The 14,007-nt window shown below is 49.7% G+C and overlaps 2 protein-coding genes across 3 annotated transcripts in view; one reads left to right on the top strand and one right to left on the bottom strand.

The window, feature by feature from the left end:
* The window catches only part of cdh23 (cadherin-related 23), a gene marked incomplete at both ends in the record, with an annotated part of 178,831 nt that overhangs the window by 20,029 nt on the left and 144,795 nt on the right, over positions 1–14,007 (bottom strand). The gene's annotated exons all lie outside the window — the stretch shown is intronic.
* On the top strand, positions 2,161–13,692 carry vsir (V-set immunoregulatory receptor). 2 transcript variants are annotated; one of them, XM_080016545.1, is made up of 7 exons: positions 2,161–2,309; positions 7,884–8,294; positions 8,847–8,897; positions 8,973–9,080; positions 9,332–9,359; positions 10,028–10,203; positions 12,066–13,692. In XM_080016545.1, the coding sequence occupies exons 1-7, from the start codon at positions 2,234–2,236 to the stop codon at positions 12,101–12,103; spliced, it is 888 nt and encodes a 295-aa protein (XP_079872671.1). In that variant the 5' UTR covers positions 2,161–2,233; the 3' UTR covers positions 12,104–13,692. The 2 variants fall into 2 exon arrangements, with proteins under 2 accessions (XP_079872671.1, XP_079872672.1); XM_080016546.1 differs by lacking the exon at positions 8,847–8,897.

Below are 14,007 nucleotides of genomic sequence, written 5' to 3'. Positions count from 1 at the left end.
CTCTGTGAATATGTGTATGAATTCATTTGTCATGTTTTATGGTGATTTCATGAGAATGATGTATCCATCTGCACTGTACAGTAACTAACTCTTTACTTCCCGTGTATGTATTCATGTGTTCGCATGAACAGGAGGGAGAAAAAAACAGATCATCCACAACATTGAAACCACCACTAATATTAGACAGACACAGTCTTTAATCGTCACACGACACTCCACAACACATGCTTGCACACACACACACACATGCTTGATGGTGGCCGGTGAAATGGCTCCTCTGCTTTTGACCCATCCTGGCTTGTCCTTCCTCCGGGGGCACAGCCAGGAGCAGTGGGCAGCGTACGTGGACGCGCCCGGGGACCAGGTGATAAGTGTCCATCGCTGGTCAGATGATGATGGGTGCATGTTTTTGGTGGGGTCCTTACTGACGTGGAGGAACCCCATGTGAGCACGGGGAGAACATGCAAACTCCACACAGAAAGGCTCCTGTTTTTGGAAGATAACCCGCCGGCGCACGGTGCCAACAGCGCCCCAGGCGGGAATCGAACCCAGGACCTTCTTGCTGTGAGGCAGCAGTGCAATGCACTGCGCCACCGTGCCACTATGTAGCTCCCCCTCATGTCACCCAAACAGCTGTGACCCGTGGAGGCAGGACCGGTCTGCAGCTGCACAGCCTCATACACAGCAAGCTCTGATGCACTGTGTTACCTTTCTATCAGAGCCATCATGAACTTTTTCAGGAAATTGTGGCATCATGCAGTCATGCAACACAGGGTGTGTGTTCCATCGCATCTAGGACACAGTCTGCAAGTGGAGTTCAACTTCTCAACGCCACTTTTTAATTTTTTTCTTTCTTCAAAACCTTCACCAATCCCCCTCGTTGGAGAACAGTCTGACCATGTTTTGGTCTTTAAACAACTAATCACTACTCCAAGAGGGGAGACTCACCACGGGTGAGGGAAATAAACATAGAACCAAACAACGACACGCACATGGAAAAACGTAAACAGAAATGTCAGATGACAACATGTATCAAAAAAAAACAGAGTTCATTAAGCCCAGGAAAACTGAAACAGCAATTCTGCATGTGGCCTCTTGCTGTCATAGTTATGGAAGTAAATGAGGGATGTAAACAGGAGGGTGTCGGGTGTGTTCAAAACAGGTGCTGGTGGTGTGTGTGTGCCTGTGATGAGTCCACTGGTGATTGTACGGTACTTGTCCCAATTGCCCCACCCACCAACGCCCCAAGCAAAGGCGAGGCCCGTCCTACCGCAACCAGCCACATGCCCCCCCCAGCTGCAAGGCCAAGCACCCATCCACGTAGACGAGTGCGCTCAGCGCAGGACACCCGGAGATCAGCCCCCACCGCCCGCAGACAGCAGGATATGTGGGTCCTCCACCACCGCCCGCTGACAGCCAGATATGTGGGTCCTCCACCACCGCCCGCAGACAGCCAGATAATGTGGGGTCCTCCTTCACCCGGGCCACCCGCCCCAGAGAAGCCCGCGTTGATCCCGCCTCGCGTTGATCCATGTAACTCACTTCACCTGTCAGTGGTTTCAATGTTGTGGATGATCGGTGTGTGATACTACCTTCAGTGTACCAGTATTTCTCCATGGATGTGTGTGTTAGTGTGTATATACTTAACTTTATATCTTTTTAAGTGCAATGTTTACACAGATTTGCATCAACAACGAACTCTACATGTTTCCATACCTTCATTTAGATGTATAGTGTACATATTTTTGAGTGCAAAGTTAATATTTTATTTTCAAGGTTACCGTCACTTCTATGCATGTATATACACACTATTTTACAGCAGTGTTTACTCGCTGTCGTCCTGTTTTCTGCAGGAAACCTTCACTCGTTTGTATATATTTTTGAGGGAAACATGCATTGTACAGTTCCCTATTTTAATTGTACTTTTTGCTGTTACTTTTGCTGCGGCAACGTAAACGCCCGTTTCCCCCCGTGCCATGACGGAGAGATGGAGGCGAAGAGAGGCGGAAAGAGGGGGCAGGAGGAAGGCGAAAGGAGGCGGGGGGAGGACCGGCACCGGAGATACAACTGGAAGAACACAGGCTCCGTGGCCCCAGCACGACGCAGCGACGCGGCGAGCACTTTACCCAAGTGTTCGTTATTTAGCACGGGAGTTCGGTTTCATCTAAAGTTATTATTATTCGTCTTTTGTTGTTGCTGTTTATTCGTCGCAAACTTCCTGCAACGCCAGGTCATGCCTTGGGATATACACCGCGGGATGCAGCTCGTACCGTGGCTGTGCTCACTTCTGATGTGTCGCGTCGTCGGAGGTAAGCGACTCCGCGCCCGGGGCTTGTGGACAACTCTTCGGCGACACCTCGAAGCTGCGGCGCGCCGGGGAACCCTCGCCCGGGCGGGGAACCCTCGCCGGGTATCTCAAGTGCTCTTCCGCAGAGAGAGCGCCGGACACTCGTTACTTGAAAACGCGTCTCAAGAGTTTTGTAACCACGCCGCCCTGTCGCATGCAAACGCGCACGAACGAAAAAAAAATAAAAATAAAATAAATAAATAATAATAATATATATATATATATATATATATATTATTATTATTATTATTTTTATTTTTTTTTTGCCCTGGAGCTCGGTGTGCTGCGCCCGCGGTGGTGCTGTCCCCGGGTGGTGGACGTTCTTCGGGGCGTCCTCCTCCTCCTCCTCCGGGCTTGTTGTGAGACGGAACACCTGGCGCCCGCGGTGCGTTGAACGTGCCTGTCCTCGCAGCCCCGGCGGGCGGAGCGGGGACGGGCGACCGCTGCGGGGGCCGGTGTGGTGCCAAGGAGCGATCGTCCGCCAGAAGGTGATCGTAGCGCCCACCCCGCCACCGACAGGTTATTTACGCCTCGAAATAACGTTTGTTTCATTCACGGGGGTTATATTTTAACGGTTAGGGCCCGCCCGGGCCCCCCTTGCCCCTGAAATACCTTTTTAAAGCGCCAATACAACCAGCAACGTGTAGTTTTCCACTTGAAAACGTGATCGCAGCTCTTACCTTGTGACTGAGCGGTTGTTTCGGCCGCAAAGTGACCTGGTTTCACTCTTGATGGTTATATTTGACATGTTATAGCCCACTCGGTCCCTTTTTACCACTTGAAATACATGTAAAGGGCCAATACAACCATTCAAATGTTTTTTTTTTTAATCTCAGCTCCTACCTTGTGACTGAACTGCTGTTTATGCCTGAAAATGACTTGGGTTTCACTCATGAGGGTTTTATTTGACAAATCCCAGACCACCCAGCAGACGGCAATCGGTTTTTGTCAACAGTGGGCTCTTGTATTTGTTGTATTAGTATAAGCTGCGAAATGGCAAGCTAGCATATTAATGACTATTTACTACACCCAAGTACTATGTGGACGTTTGTAATGTGTATGTGCTTTAAAGGTGCAGTGTATAGAATTTATGGAGCAGACTTGGCGGAAATGGAATATAATATACATGAGTGTTTTAATTAGTGTATAATCGCAAGAAAATAAGAATCATTGCATTTTACGCTTCACGGAGGCCGCCATGTTGCACCGCCATGTTTCTTCTACAGTAGCCCAGAACGGACAAACCAAACTCTGGCCCTACAGAGGGGTTTTCGCGAGTTCCGCGGCCACCGTCTCCCCTGCGGAGGACGCCATGTTGCAGCGCCACGGGGAGGGCTGTTAGGTTGGTTGCCATCTGCAGCCTCACCGCTAAAGATTCAAGATTGAAGAGGTTTTTTTGTCACATACTGTAATACACATACGTTCATACATCTATGCAGCGAAATATCTTTACGACGCACCCGGAGATTATGCACAACTGTTACTAAACCGAATATAATAGCTAACCTAATTCCTACCTAGCAACTAACTGACACTAAGCGATTCCGAAAAGTGGGTTGGAGGCCACCAAACTCTACACACGCACCTTTAAAATGCAGTTCACCTGATGTCCACGAGGAAAACAGTGGAAAAAGAAGAACCTTTGCACTCCACACCCAGAGTCTATAGATGATATGGTCTCAACATATATTTTCTAAACCTGTTGTTCCATGCAGAAGGATGTGTATAACTGAGGGGCGTGGTCGCCGCCTCTGTTCAGCAGAGCCTCGCAGTAAGCGTGTGTTTGTTTGGCCATATTCTGCAAAATAATCCGCACAGGAAGTAAAAACGCAGAGTAGTTTAGATTCTGTTCTAGTTCTGATTTTTGGGGGTTTCAGTTAAAAAAAACCCCAAAACAAACCAAAACGAAAACCAGTTTGGGTGGGTTTCTTAGTCTTTTTCTTGTCTGGGAAGTTTCCTTTCTTCCGTCCAAACACAGCAACACACAACATCATTTAGGGCCAATATGTTGTTTTTTTTTTAGTTTTTTTTTTATATAAAGCGGCTCGCTTCATTTTCCCCTTCCGTGAATTGACTTCCTGTCCGTTGCGTCGCTGTGGGTCGACGTTCAGCTCCGTGCGGGTGGAGGGCGTCACAGAGCATCCCACCCACACGTCTTAAGCCCCGCCCATGTCGTGGGGTTTTCTCTTTTCAGCCGCGACGACGATGAAAAGATGTATCGCGCACGTTGAACGACGATTTTCTGTCTGTTCTGCTCGCGCACATGACACCGGCCGTCTCCGAGGAGCACAGGTCTCAAGGACGGGGAACAGACGGGCGGAGTCTTGCGGTGCCCCGGCGTCAGAACGCATCTTATATCAAGCGGTATTATTTATTTATTTATTTATTTTTCAATTCTGCAAAACAAACATGGATGCCACGACGCTCGCTGCTGCTGGGGTTGTTTGTGCAGAGAACCTGCGGTGCCGACGTCCTACACCCATCAGAGCCTCACCACTCCTTCCTCCTCCACGCTCGCCCCCTCGCCGAAAAAATGAAAAACTGCCGTTGCCGTTGGGGGCCTGGACGCGCACGCGCCGAAGTATTCCGGAAAGGCTCGTCCCGATTAAAATCAAAGACGTCAAACATGGAGTGGCGACCTGGATGATGGGCGCCGTGTGGAGACCTTCTCTTCCTGTTTCTATCGGACGATCTCACGCTTCTCCCGCTCTGCACAGATGAATCCATGTGACGTTGATTCAAATTGGCCTCCTGGGTTAGTTCCTGTGACACTAACACGCCTAATTTGACCGAGGACATCAAAAAGGAAAAGTGTGTGTGTGTGTGTGTGTGTGTGTGGTGTGTGTGTGTGTGTGTGTGTGTGTGTGTGTGTGTGTGTGTGTGTGTGTGTGTGTGTGTGTGTGTGTGTGTGTGTGTGTGTGTGTGTGTGTGTTAAATATGTAGACAATAGGAGGGAGGGGAAGTTCCTGTGGGAGTACATTTGTGTGGCTTTGTGTTTGTTTTTCTTTTTTCTTTCTTGTTTTGTTTTGGTTACTCCATCAACCATCTCGTGGTCGAGGCCTTGCAGTCGCGTTTGTTGTTTTCCAGCACGAGCCAATGAAACGCGGATGCACACATACACTCGCATGTGCAAACCCTGTCGGCCCAACAGCCCAAGGCTAGGGCATTGGCACTGCCCCGTGATGGCCTTCACTCCAGACAGAGAAATAACGAAGACAACAGCAGAACTCCGTCCGAAATAGAGCCCGGCTGGTGAAAAGATTTTACACAGCTTTCACCGACTGCTTTACCAGGAAATTAGGATAATCAAGTCATAAATGACTAAAAACAACCAAAAGTCTATGCTGAAAATTGGAGCAACGGACGCAGTTATGAAGCCGTAACGTTGGTGTTTGACTGTTCATGGTGCATTAAGTGCAGTAACAACGGTTAGTGCTGTTTATCATACATTCATATTTTACTGAATCTTACTGTGTATGTGTTGGGGACTGATCTGTATCCCTCACACTGGTTTCATGAGCACCCAGTAACGGGTTTTATTAATTATTTCCGTTGTATTTAGTCGACGTTTAGGGGTTGGGAGTTGGAGTAGGACTGGTACTGGGACTGGGAGTGAGAGTGAGAGTGGGACTGGGACTGGGAATGGGAGTGGGAGTGGGCCGACAGTTACGTAAAACATAGCTCCAAGACCGGGACCCCGGAGACCGGATCCAGCGGGCCCCGCTCAGAGCCCCCGAAGGCGTCGCTACTGCTCCGGTGACGCAGAGCATTCAAAGTCGCCGACGTGACGGGAGCGGCGCCGATGGTGAGAAGCGGCGTCAACGGTAGAGAGCGAGGGCGGCGTTTAACTCCTTGAAACGGACGGCGCTACGATGCGGGCGCGTGAGAGAGCTGTCAGGGGGCGACGTGCCCCAAACAGGTGGTGTTTGAGGAGCTGAGAAACAAAAGAGGGCCTGTGTCTGGTCCCTGGGGGGGATCAGGATCCTGAGAATTGAGATCGGAGTGAAGGGGGGGAGGCACCGCGTCTCCAATAGAAGCAAAAGACATCCAGACGTCTGCGTTTCGGCCGGAAGAGGTTTCTCTTTGCCAGACGTCCGCTTTCGCCAAATGGTTTATGTTTTCACTCTCGGAGCAATGGTGCGTTCACACGACACGACAGCACCAACGTTCAACATTGTTCAAACTCATAAGTGTTCCATCGATGGTGGACCCGCTTCCCCCTCGTTCCTGGCACTCAGTTCAAGTTGCGCTTTCTTGGCGTAACTGGAGTTCTTACATTACCAAACGTCACGGCACCCGCTATTTGGGACCTCCACGGATGAAAGCAAATTGCAAACAAAATGAGCCCTCTCCGGGGGCCGGAGGTCTCTGCCAACAGACAAAAAGCTATCCATATCTTATTCTGCAAATTGGTCTCCAGAGTCTGGGGAACAATGGCCGCAGGGCGACGGGCGTGGCCTGTGCGAAACGGGAGAAGACGAAGGGCTTCTTCTATTGTGCCCGGCGCAGCCACGGGGAGCAACAATTTCACTTTAATCACACACCGGCTTTCCTATTGCTCTTCCTGACACGCAGTGGCTGGTGCAAAGGTCAACTACGCACGCACACACACGCACGCACGCACACGCATGAACACGAACACGCACACACATCATGTCTTGCTCATTTCCTTTTATGGCGCAAAGGCTTTCGTGACACCGCGGTAGCTGCCCCTAGCTGAAGATGAGAATGTTTTTGTGCAGAAGCAGGAGCACAGATGAGAGGCCGACCGAGGACCCCCCCACACACACACACACGCACATGGAGATATATATTCGCCTGTGCATTCCATTGCCACGCTGACTGTGACATGGCCGATGTAGGACGGTTGTGAGCCTATCCCCCTGTGCAATGCACATTACAGCCTGTTGTGCTCTGTCAACTGTCTGTCTTTCAAGTCCGTCTATGTATCTCTTGAGATGTTGGTGCATTCTTTGCTGCAGTGGAATGCATGCACAGGATGTGGTTGAAGGCAGCTCACGAGTTCAAGAGGGAAGTGAAGCAGAACTACTGGACCGGGAGCCTCTGAATGACCCCAAATTTAACATTTTACGTCAAGATGGCCCTTTTCACGGCTGGCTCGACAAGCCTGATCACGTTCACGGCTCCCGCGCCGGCGTTGCGGCGTGTCGGTCAAAACATGCGAGTCTCGCTCGTGTCGGGGCTTTGCGCTTCCACGGCGGGAACTCGTGACTCCCGGCAGAGATGACGAGACTCGTTCAGACGGGCCGCGCAGCGTCTCTCACCGCAAGGTGCAGAACAGGAAACCTACAAATCTACCTGGAAGGCACAGATACAGGAAGCGCGTCGCGGGTACGAATAAAGGCACAGGCGAGGGGCCGTGCTGCGGTTGTCAAAATCGCAACATGAAAACAAAGATGTCCGACGAGACGTGAGCTCCCGCCCGGTGGGAGTTTCAATGCATCGTACTCAGTTTGTGCTACCAAATCATCCCCGTAATCTACAGTTCCTTCTCCGTGTCGCCTCCTTTCTCCAGGCCAGATGTCCTACGCCCACTCCACGCTGAGTCTTTACCCGCCCCACCTCTACTACATGTGCCCGGCGGGGGCGACCGCCAAGCTGGTGTGTGCGCAGAGAGGCGCCAAACTGCACGCCGAGGACCAGATCCAGCACCGCTGGCTCTTCACCCCTCACGGTGGCCAGCATTGCCACGTGAGGGACACGCCCCGCCACTTCGCCCTGGGCAACGGTTCCCACGCGCAGCACGGCCCGCCCCCGGGAGTGACGTACGGTTCCCTGGAGCAGAGCTTCTGGATGGTGCTGGAGAACGTGACCGCCCTGGACCAGGGCCGCTACTGCTGTGTGAGCCTGGAGATCCAGGTGGAGCACAAGCACGGCTCCGTCCTGCAGAGGACCCACAGCCACATCGTGCTCCATGTCACGCCACGTAAGTGCGCGCGCACACACACGTCCGTGCACACACACTTGGGTGAGTGACACAATTGAGATGAGTGATGATGGGATGCTTGACGCCAAGGCGTGGGTGGTTGTTTCACCCCTGTGGAGCATGCCACTTCGGCGCGGAACAGCCGATCTCGTATCAAATTGCAATTGCTTCGTGATTCATGCCATCCAAAGATTTTAACGTCACTTAAGTACCAGGAAGGTTTTGATTGGTTTGAAGGCATCGCTGCTGTCCTCAACCCTCAGTAAAAGGGGAGATACTCTTTGCTGTTATGGTGAGAAATAACATGCTTTCCGCTTTCAATGCCCCAATGTCAATGCACTCGAAAAGACTTTTGCGGACGATTGCGGTGAGATGCTCTGACTTAACAATACAGCAACACAAATCGTTCCCATAAAGGTTGTACTCTGGCCTTGTGGCATCACCGGAAATGTTAAGAACAATATTTTGGTCCCCGTCGTGAGAGATCATTTTCAAATTCAATTTGCCCTGTTTGGACCCCGTTGTGAATGGCTATGTTTTACCTGCTTCCAGGGAGCAACAGATCTCAGGAATGCACCGTGTGGGATCCAAACCCACCAGAAGGTACGTCTGGCACACGCTCAGCCAGGAGCTGTTCACGCCTCTCCAAAAAAGCTGAATAATTGTGCTCGTTCCTAGGTTCCATGTCAGCGGTGCTGGCCACTGCGGCTTGTATCGTGGCTCTCCTCGCCCTGCCTCTCATCATGTTGCTGGTTTACAAACAGAGGCAGAGCAGCAGGTCCAACCGTGAGTCCCAGACCCCCGAGCAAACGCACACACGCACATGCACACGCACACACGCAAACACGCACACGCACAGCGATTTCCATGTTATGTATCCACACAGAATGTGCATTTCCTGTCGGCGAGGTGTTTTTGTATTTTTTCTTTCCCCAGGATGTACTATTTCCCACGGAGGGAAATCCATTCACACTGTGTCTGTGGTGTTCGGTTCAGTTCTCTCACAATGGACCATTTCCCTTTTCCTCTCTTCCCAGGTGCACACGAGCTGGTGAGAATGGACAGGTGAGTTTTCCCACAGTCCCACAGGCAGCTGGGCCCTCCAACACCCAAACCCACCGTGCTAATAACAGGGTCGGCCCTGAGGCCTGCGAGCACGACGAGAACCGCGCTGCCTTTTAAAAGCTTTAATTAGCGTCTGGCTGGTTGGGAATGGTGCTTTTCAAAGCAAGCAGTCAGACTGAGCAGCTGTGCTGTCCATTCCCATGAAGCCGACAGTGCTTCAAGTCTTCCTTTAAGTAAATATAGTGGATATTATATATATATATATATATATATATATATATATATATATATATATATATATATATATATATATATATATATATATATATATATAATGTTGAGGTTGGTGATTAAGATGTTAAAATGTTTTTAAAATCCCCTTCTCCTGGTCAACTCTTCTGGTGAATTTTTCTTTGTTCATAGTACTTCCAACCATCGTTGAACACATAGTTATACAACTCTTACATATGGAGGAAAAAAACATCTGATGTTAAAATAATAGGTTATAAGTTATCTGCTCATTGTTAACCCTTGAGTACAGCCCTGCTGAAAGCAATGCCACATGCATACAGTAGTGTGTCTATGGTGGCCTGGCCTGGCCTCATGCACTTTAATGCACTTTAATGCACTTTTAGTGTTAATGCACTTTAATGTTTCTTTGTGTTCAGTGAGGCTCAGGGTCACGATAACCCGGTGTTCCTGGGGGGGTCACCACAGCCCAAGACCCGCACCGTGTCTCACATCATGACCAGGCAGGCGTCAGAAACAGGACGCCACCTGCTGTCCGAGCCAGGGACCCCCTTCACACCCCACTTCCCGGGGGAGGTGTTCTTCCCAATGCAAGGTGAGAAATACCCACGTTACAATACGTATATACCCTCAGATACTTTGTAAACCAAAATACCTATGGATACACATATGCACACACATATACACACACACACACACACACACACACACACACACACACACACACACACCTGTTTCCTCTTTGTACCTTACATGGTGTTATGAGCAGAAGTGGAGGCTGCACGTCAGCTTGTTGCGTAAGAGGCCAGTTCTAGTAAGATCAACGATGTCAACATCCTAGTCTGTGCGCTAACCGACGCAATCGACAACCCTTCCACAACCTTCTACTAAAAATCATGAAACATCCTGCACATGGAAGCCAGCCCCCTCCACACACACACACACACACACACACACACACACACTCATCCCTGACTTCAAGTCATTCTGCCTCATTACCCTTCTCATTTTAGCCCCAATGGCTGTGTGTGTGTGTGTGTGTGTGTGTGTGTGTGTGTGTGTGTCCCAGGGCACCTGTACAGGCATTCCAGCCATTTCCTGATCGCTCTGCGTTGCAGGGTATGAGGGGAGGGGGCAGGACAGGGCCCAGATTAGTGAACAGTCCCCCCTGAACCCGTGGTCACAGATAAGGTCCGAAGTTCACTTCGGGCGGCGTTTTCATTTGTGAGAACGGTCCTGATGGCGGCGTTGAGCCCCTCCCGTGACAATTCGATGGGCTTTGCGGGCAACCTCAACATCTGTCGGTATTGGGGTGAGGTTAAAAGGTGATATTACCCTTTCCTCAGAGGCAACCACTAAATCTGCCATGAATCAACGCTGAATTTATGTTCCCAAAAAAATGAAAAAACAAGGAGGATTCTTTGGCTGATGTTGGATAAGGGTGGAAACGAACACACAGGAAGTACTTCTTTGGAGAAAGGCACACTTCATGTTTTCTGTAACCTTCAACATAATGGAATTTAACTCTGCACTACTTCCTCTCTTAACTTTAATGTCACAATTCTTGGCCAAGGAACATGTTCTGCTTTGTGTGTGTGTGTGTGTGTGTGTGTGTGTGTGTGTGTGTGTGTGTGTGTGTGTGTGTGTGTGTGTGTGTGTGTGTGTGTGTGTGTGTGTGTGTGTGTGTGTGTGTGTGTGTGTGCACTTCCGTGGGCAGTCTGGGGAGTGGAAAATATTTGCCAGGATCTTAGAAGATCTGCGCTGACATTAGCAGTTAAAAAGTCTGGTTTATTGAATAAGAACGACCTTCTCTTAGAAAATACTGTATGACCATCTTGGTCCGCTCCAAGATTCAAAAAATGAATTACAGTTGATAACATGATCCATTTGTTAACAGGAGCTTTATGTTTTGTTAAATGTGCAAAAAGCCTATTTTCCACATCTCACTGGACTCGTGCTTATGGAAAGTTCTGACAGACAACTCTCAGATTAAATCTAAAATGATCTTTTATTTATTTGGCATGGTTTGAGTTTGGGCGTCTGGGCTCCACTGCTCATCACTCCTGGTGAGTTGTACAGAAAACATAGACATACTAAATAAGATGGAAATATAGGAGTGACGAGCTGGAATCCCCCCATTGGACAGAAGAGCAGAGCCCAACAGGGGGAGGCAGGGGAGGTGGAGGGAGCGCAGCAACACAGCAAGCAAAGCAGGCAGCAAAGCAGGCAGCAAAGCAGGCAGCAAAGCAGGCAGCAAAGCAGGCAGCATGCAGGCAGGGCAGGGAGGGAGTGGCTGTTTAAATAGGACGACCCATATAAGGGGGTGGAAGCGTGTGGCGCCGTTGAGTTGTCTGGCGGAACGAGCTCCGCCTCAACGAACTACAACTAACGCCTTCCTGTTTTCATTTCCATGTGCTGTCCCTTTCTAACGCTCTGCTTTGTTTCTCTCTCTTCCAGATCCCATCCCCGAGTCTCCAAACCTCATGCAGATGTAGAAAGGATCGCCTGTGACCTTCCTGTCCGGTTTGAGGGGAAAAGGAAAAAAAAAATAAAAGAAAAAATAAGAAAGTGTTTAAAAGATCGCCTCGGCCGGCGTTTCAAAACCCGCTGCCTGCGACCAAAGCCTCCTGGGGCTGGAGGGAACTTTTGCTTTCTGAGCACCTGCGATGTGAGCACGCGGGGCCGGGGATCGGCTTACGGTGCGAGGCGTCAGTCAGGCGTGGCAAATGAAAAGCTGCCGCAAAAGCTGCTGCTGTGGACTTTTCCGATCATTTTTTCTTTGGTTCCGGCGCCGGCTGTCCCCGGCGTTCTTTCTTTCGGGCAAACGTAATGTCTTCTCCCTGCTTCACCGCACCCGTTCCCCCGGTCGCTGCCACGCCTTCTCTTTCACAAACAACTGATTTTTCGCAGGGAAAGTTAAACGTGTCAATCTCTTGTTAAAACGGTACGCGCCAAAAAAGGCACATTGATTCTCCGAGCTGATGACATCCGGTTCCCACCGGCGTGTCTTCAGTCTGGTTGTGCAAATCGCAACCGGTGTTAGGTAAGAAAGAGTCCCCCATCGGAAGACGAACAAGGAGTTTTTGAGAAGCGGCTTCACTCGCCGCTGCTTGGTGCTGTGTTGCCGGAGCACAGCGTCCAGCGACCGAAAAAAACCCAAAACAAACAAAAACAAGGGGGACATTTGGAGGTAGAAATTTGCCGCAGGAGGCCTTGAAAAGGGCCCCTGTTTGACGTCATTTCAGCTCGACCTGGGCCGCTTTTTTTTTTTTTTTTCTTCTTCATCCGACCGCCTTCGCCGCCTCAGTCACAAAAACCAAAACTGTGACTGACGTTTTAATGTGTTCTGTTCTTTTCGCCTGTTCTTAATCCAGCACTTAACCACGCCCTTGGAAGCATCCGTCCAGGGCTGAACAAATCTTGCTTTGACAAATGTATCATAGTGTATTATAGTGAATTTGTTATATTTGTCTATTTGGGTTTTTTATCATTTCACCTTTTTTTTGTTATAACTTTGTTGTTACTGTATTTGAATCCAAATGCAACGGGTGGAATTTGTATATCAGTATGAGAAATAATTGTCTGTGTTTTACTTTTGTGTGTACAATTTATTGAAATGCCATGTTATCCTAGTTGAACGCGCGTCCCCCCCCCCCAACTACAAAGGAACGGCTTTGAATAATTAACCAAAGACAATCGCTTCCAAGGAAGTCGCTGTAACTCAGGCTGTGTGTGAATCCACTGGAGCGTCGGGTGTTTTGATGTTTTAAAGTGTTCAGCGGAGGACGGGTCGCCTCCCAGTCCCATGTAGCAGGACGTGGTGCATGATTCTGATCATCTTCAATACCATGCTTTTAGAGAGAGTGTGTGTGTGTGTGTGTGTGTGTGTGTGTGTGTGTGTGTGTGTGTGTGTGTGTGTGTGTGTGTGTGTGTGTGTGTGTGTGTGTGTGTGTGTGTGTGTGTGTGTGTGTGTGTGTGTGTGTGTGCGCGGTGCAGAGCTGGCAGTTTGATTGTGTTTAGCTCTGGTATTAACTTACGAGTACCATTGATAAAAATGTGTGTGTGTGTGTGTGTGTGTTTGTGTGTGTGTACACTCTCCATAATAAAACCGCTCTTTGCACCTTGATACAGTCTAGTCATCAAAGTCATTGCATCCGTCTCTCGAGCGGAGCTCCCACGTCCATCACAGGGACCTAGGGACCACTTCAGTGACAAGGCTGTTCCAGCTGTGTGCCCCTTCAGACTACACACCGGAGGGAAGTTGGCATTGAGAAGGGAGAAATGATGAAACTGCGTTTTTTCAGATCGGGGTTAACAACTCGGGAAGCCACACACACACACACACACACACACACGCACTTGGTGCCGCGCATGTGCGCGCGCCGCATCAAGCCGCTCT

This window comes from Zeus faber (assembly GCF_960531495.2).
Source record: "Zeus faber genome assembly, chromosome: 16".
NCBI lineage: Eukaryota > Metazoa > Chordata > Actinopteri > Zeiformes > Zeidae > Zeus > Zeus faber.
The sequence above is the reverse complement of the archived record's forward strand: the minus strand, read 5'-3'. Positions and strand labels throughout refer to the sequence as shown.

Bases quoted from the DNA above. Each gene is read 5' to 3' on its own strand.
- vsir (XM_080016545.1), top strand. From the start codon at position 2,234: ATGCCTTGGGATATACACCGCGGGATGCAGCTCGTACCGTGGCTGTGC. The intron at 8,898-8,972 runs GTACGTCTGGCA...GCTCGTTCCTAG, and splicing joins GGATCCAAACCCACCAGAAG to GTTCCATGTCAGCGGTGCTG. The intron at 9,081-9,331 runs GTGAGTCCCAGA...CTCTCTTCCCAG, and splicing joins GCAGAGCAGCAGGTCCAACC to GTGCACACGAGCTGGTGAGA.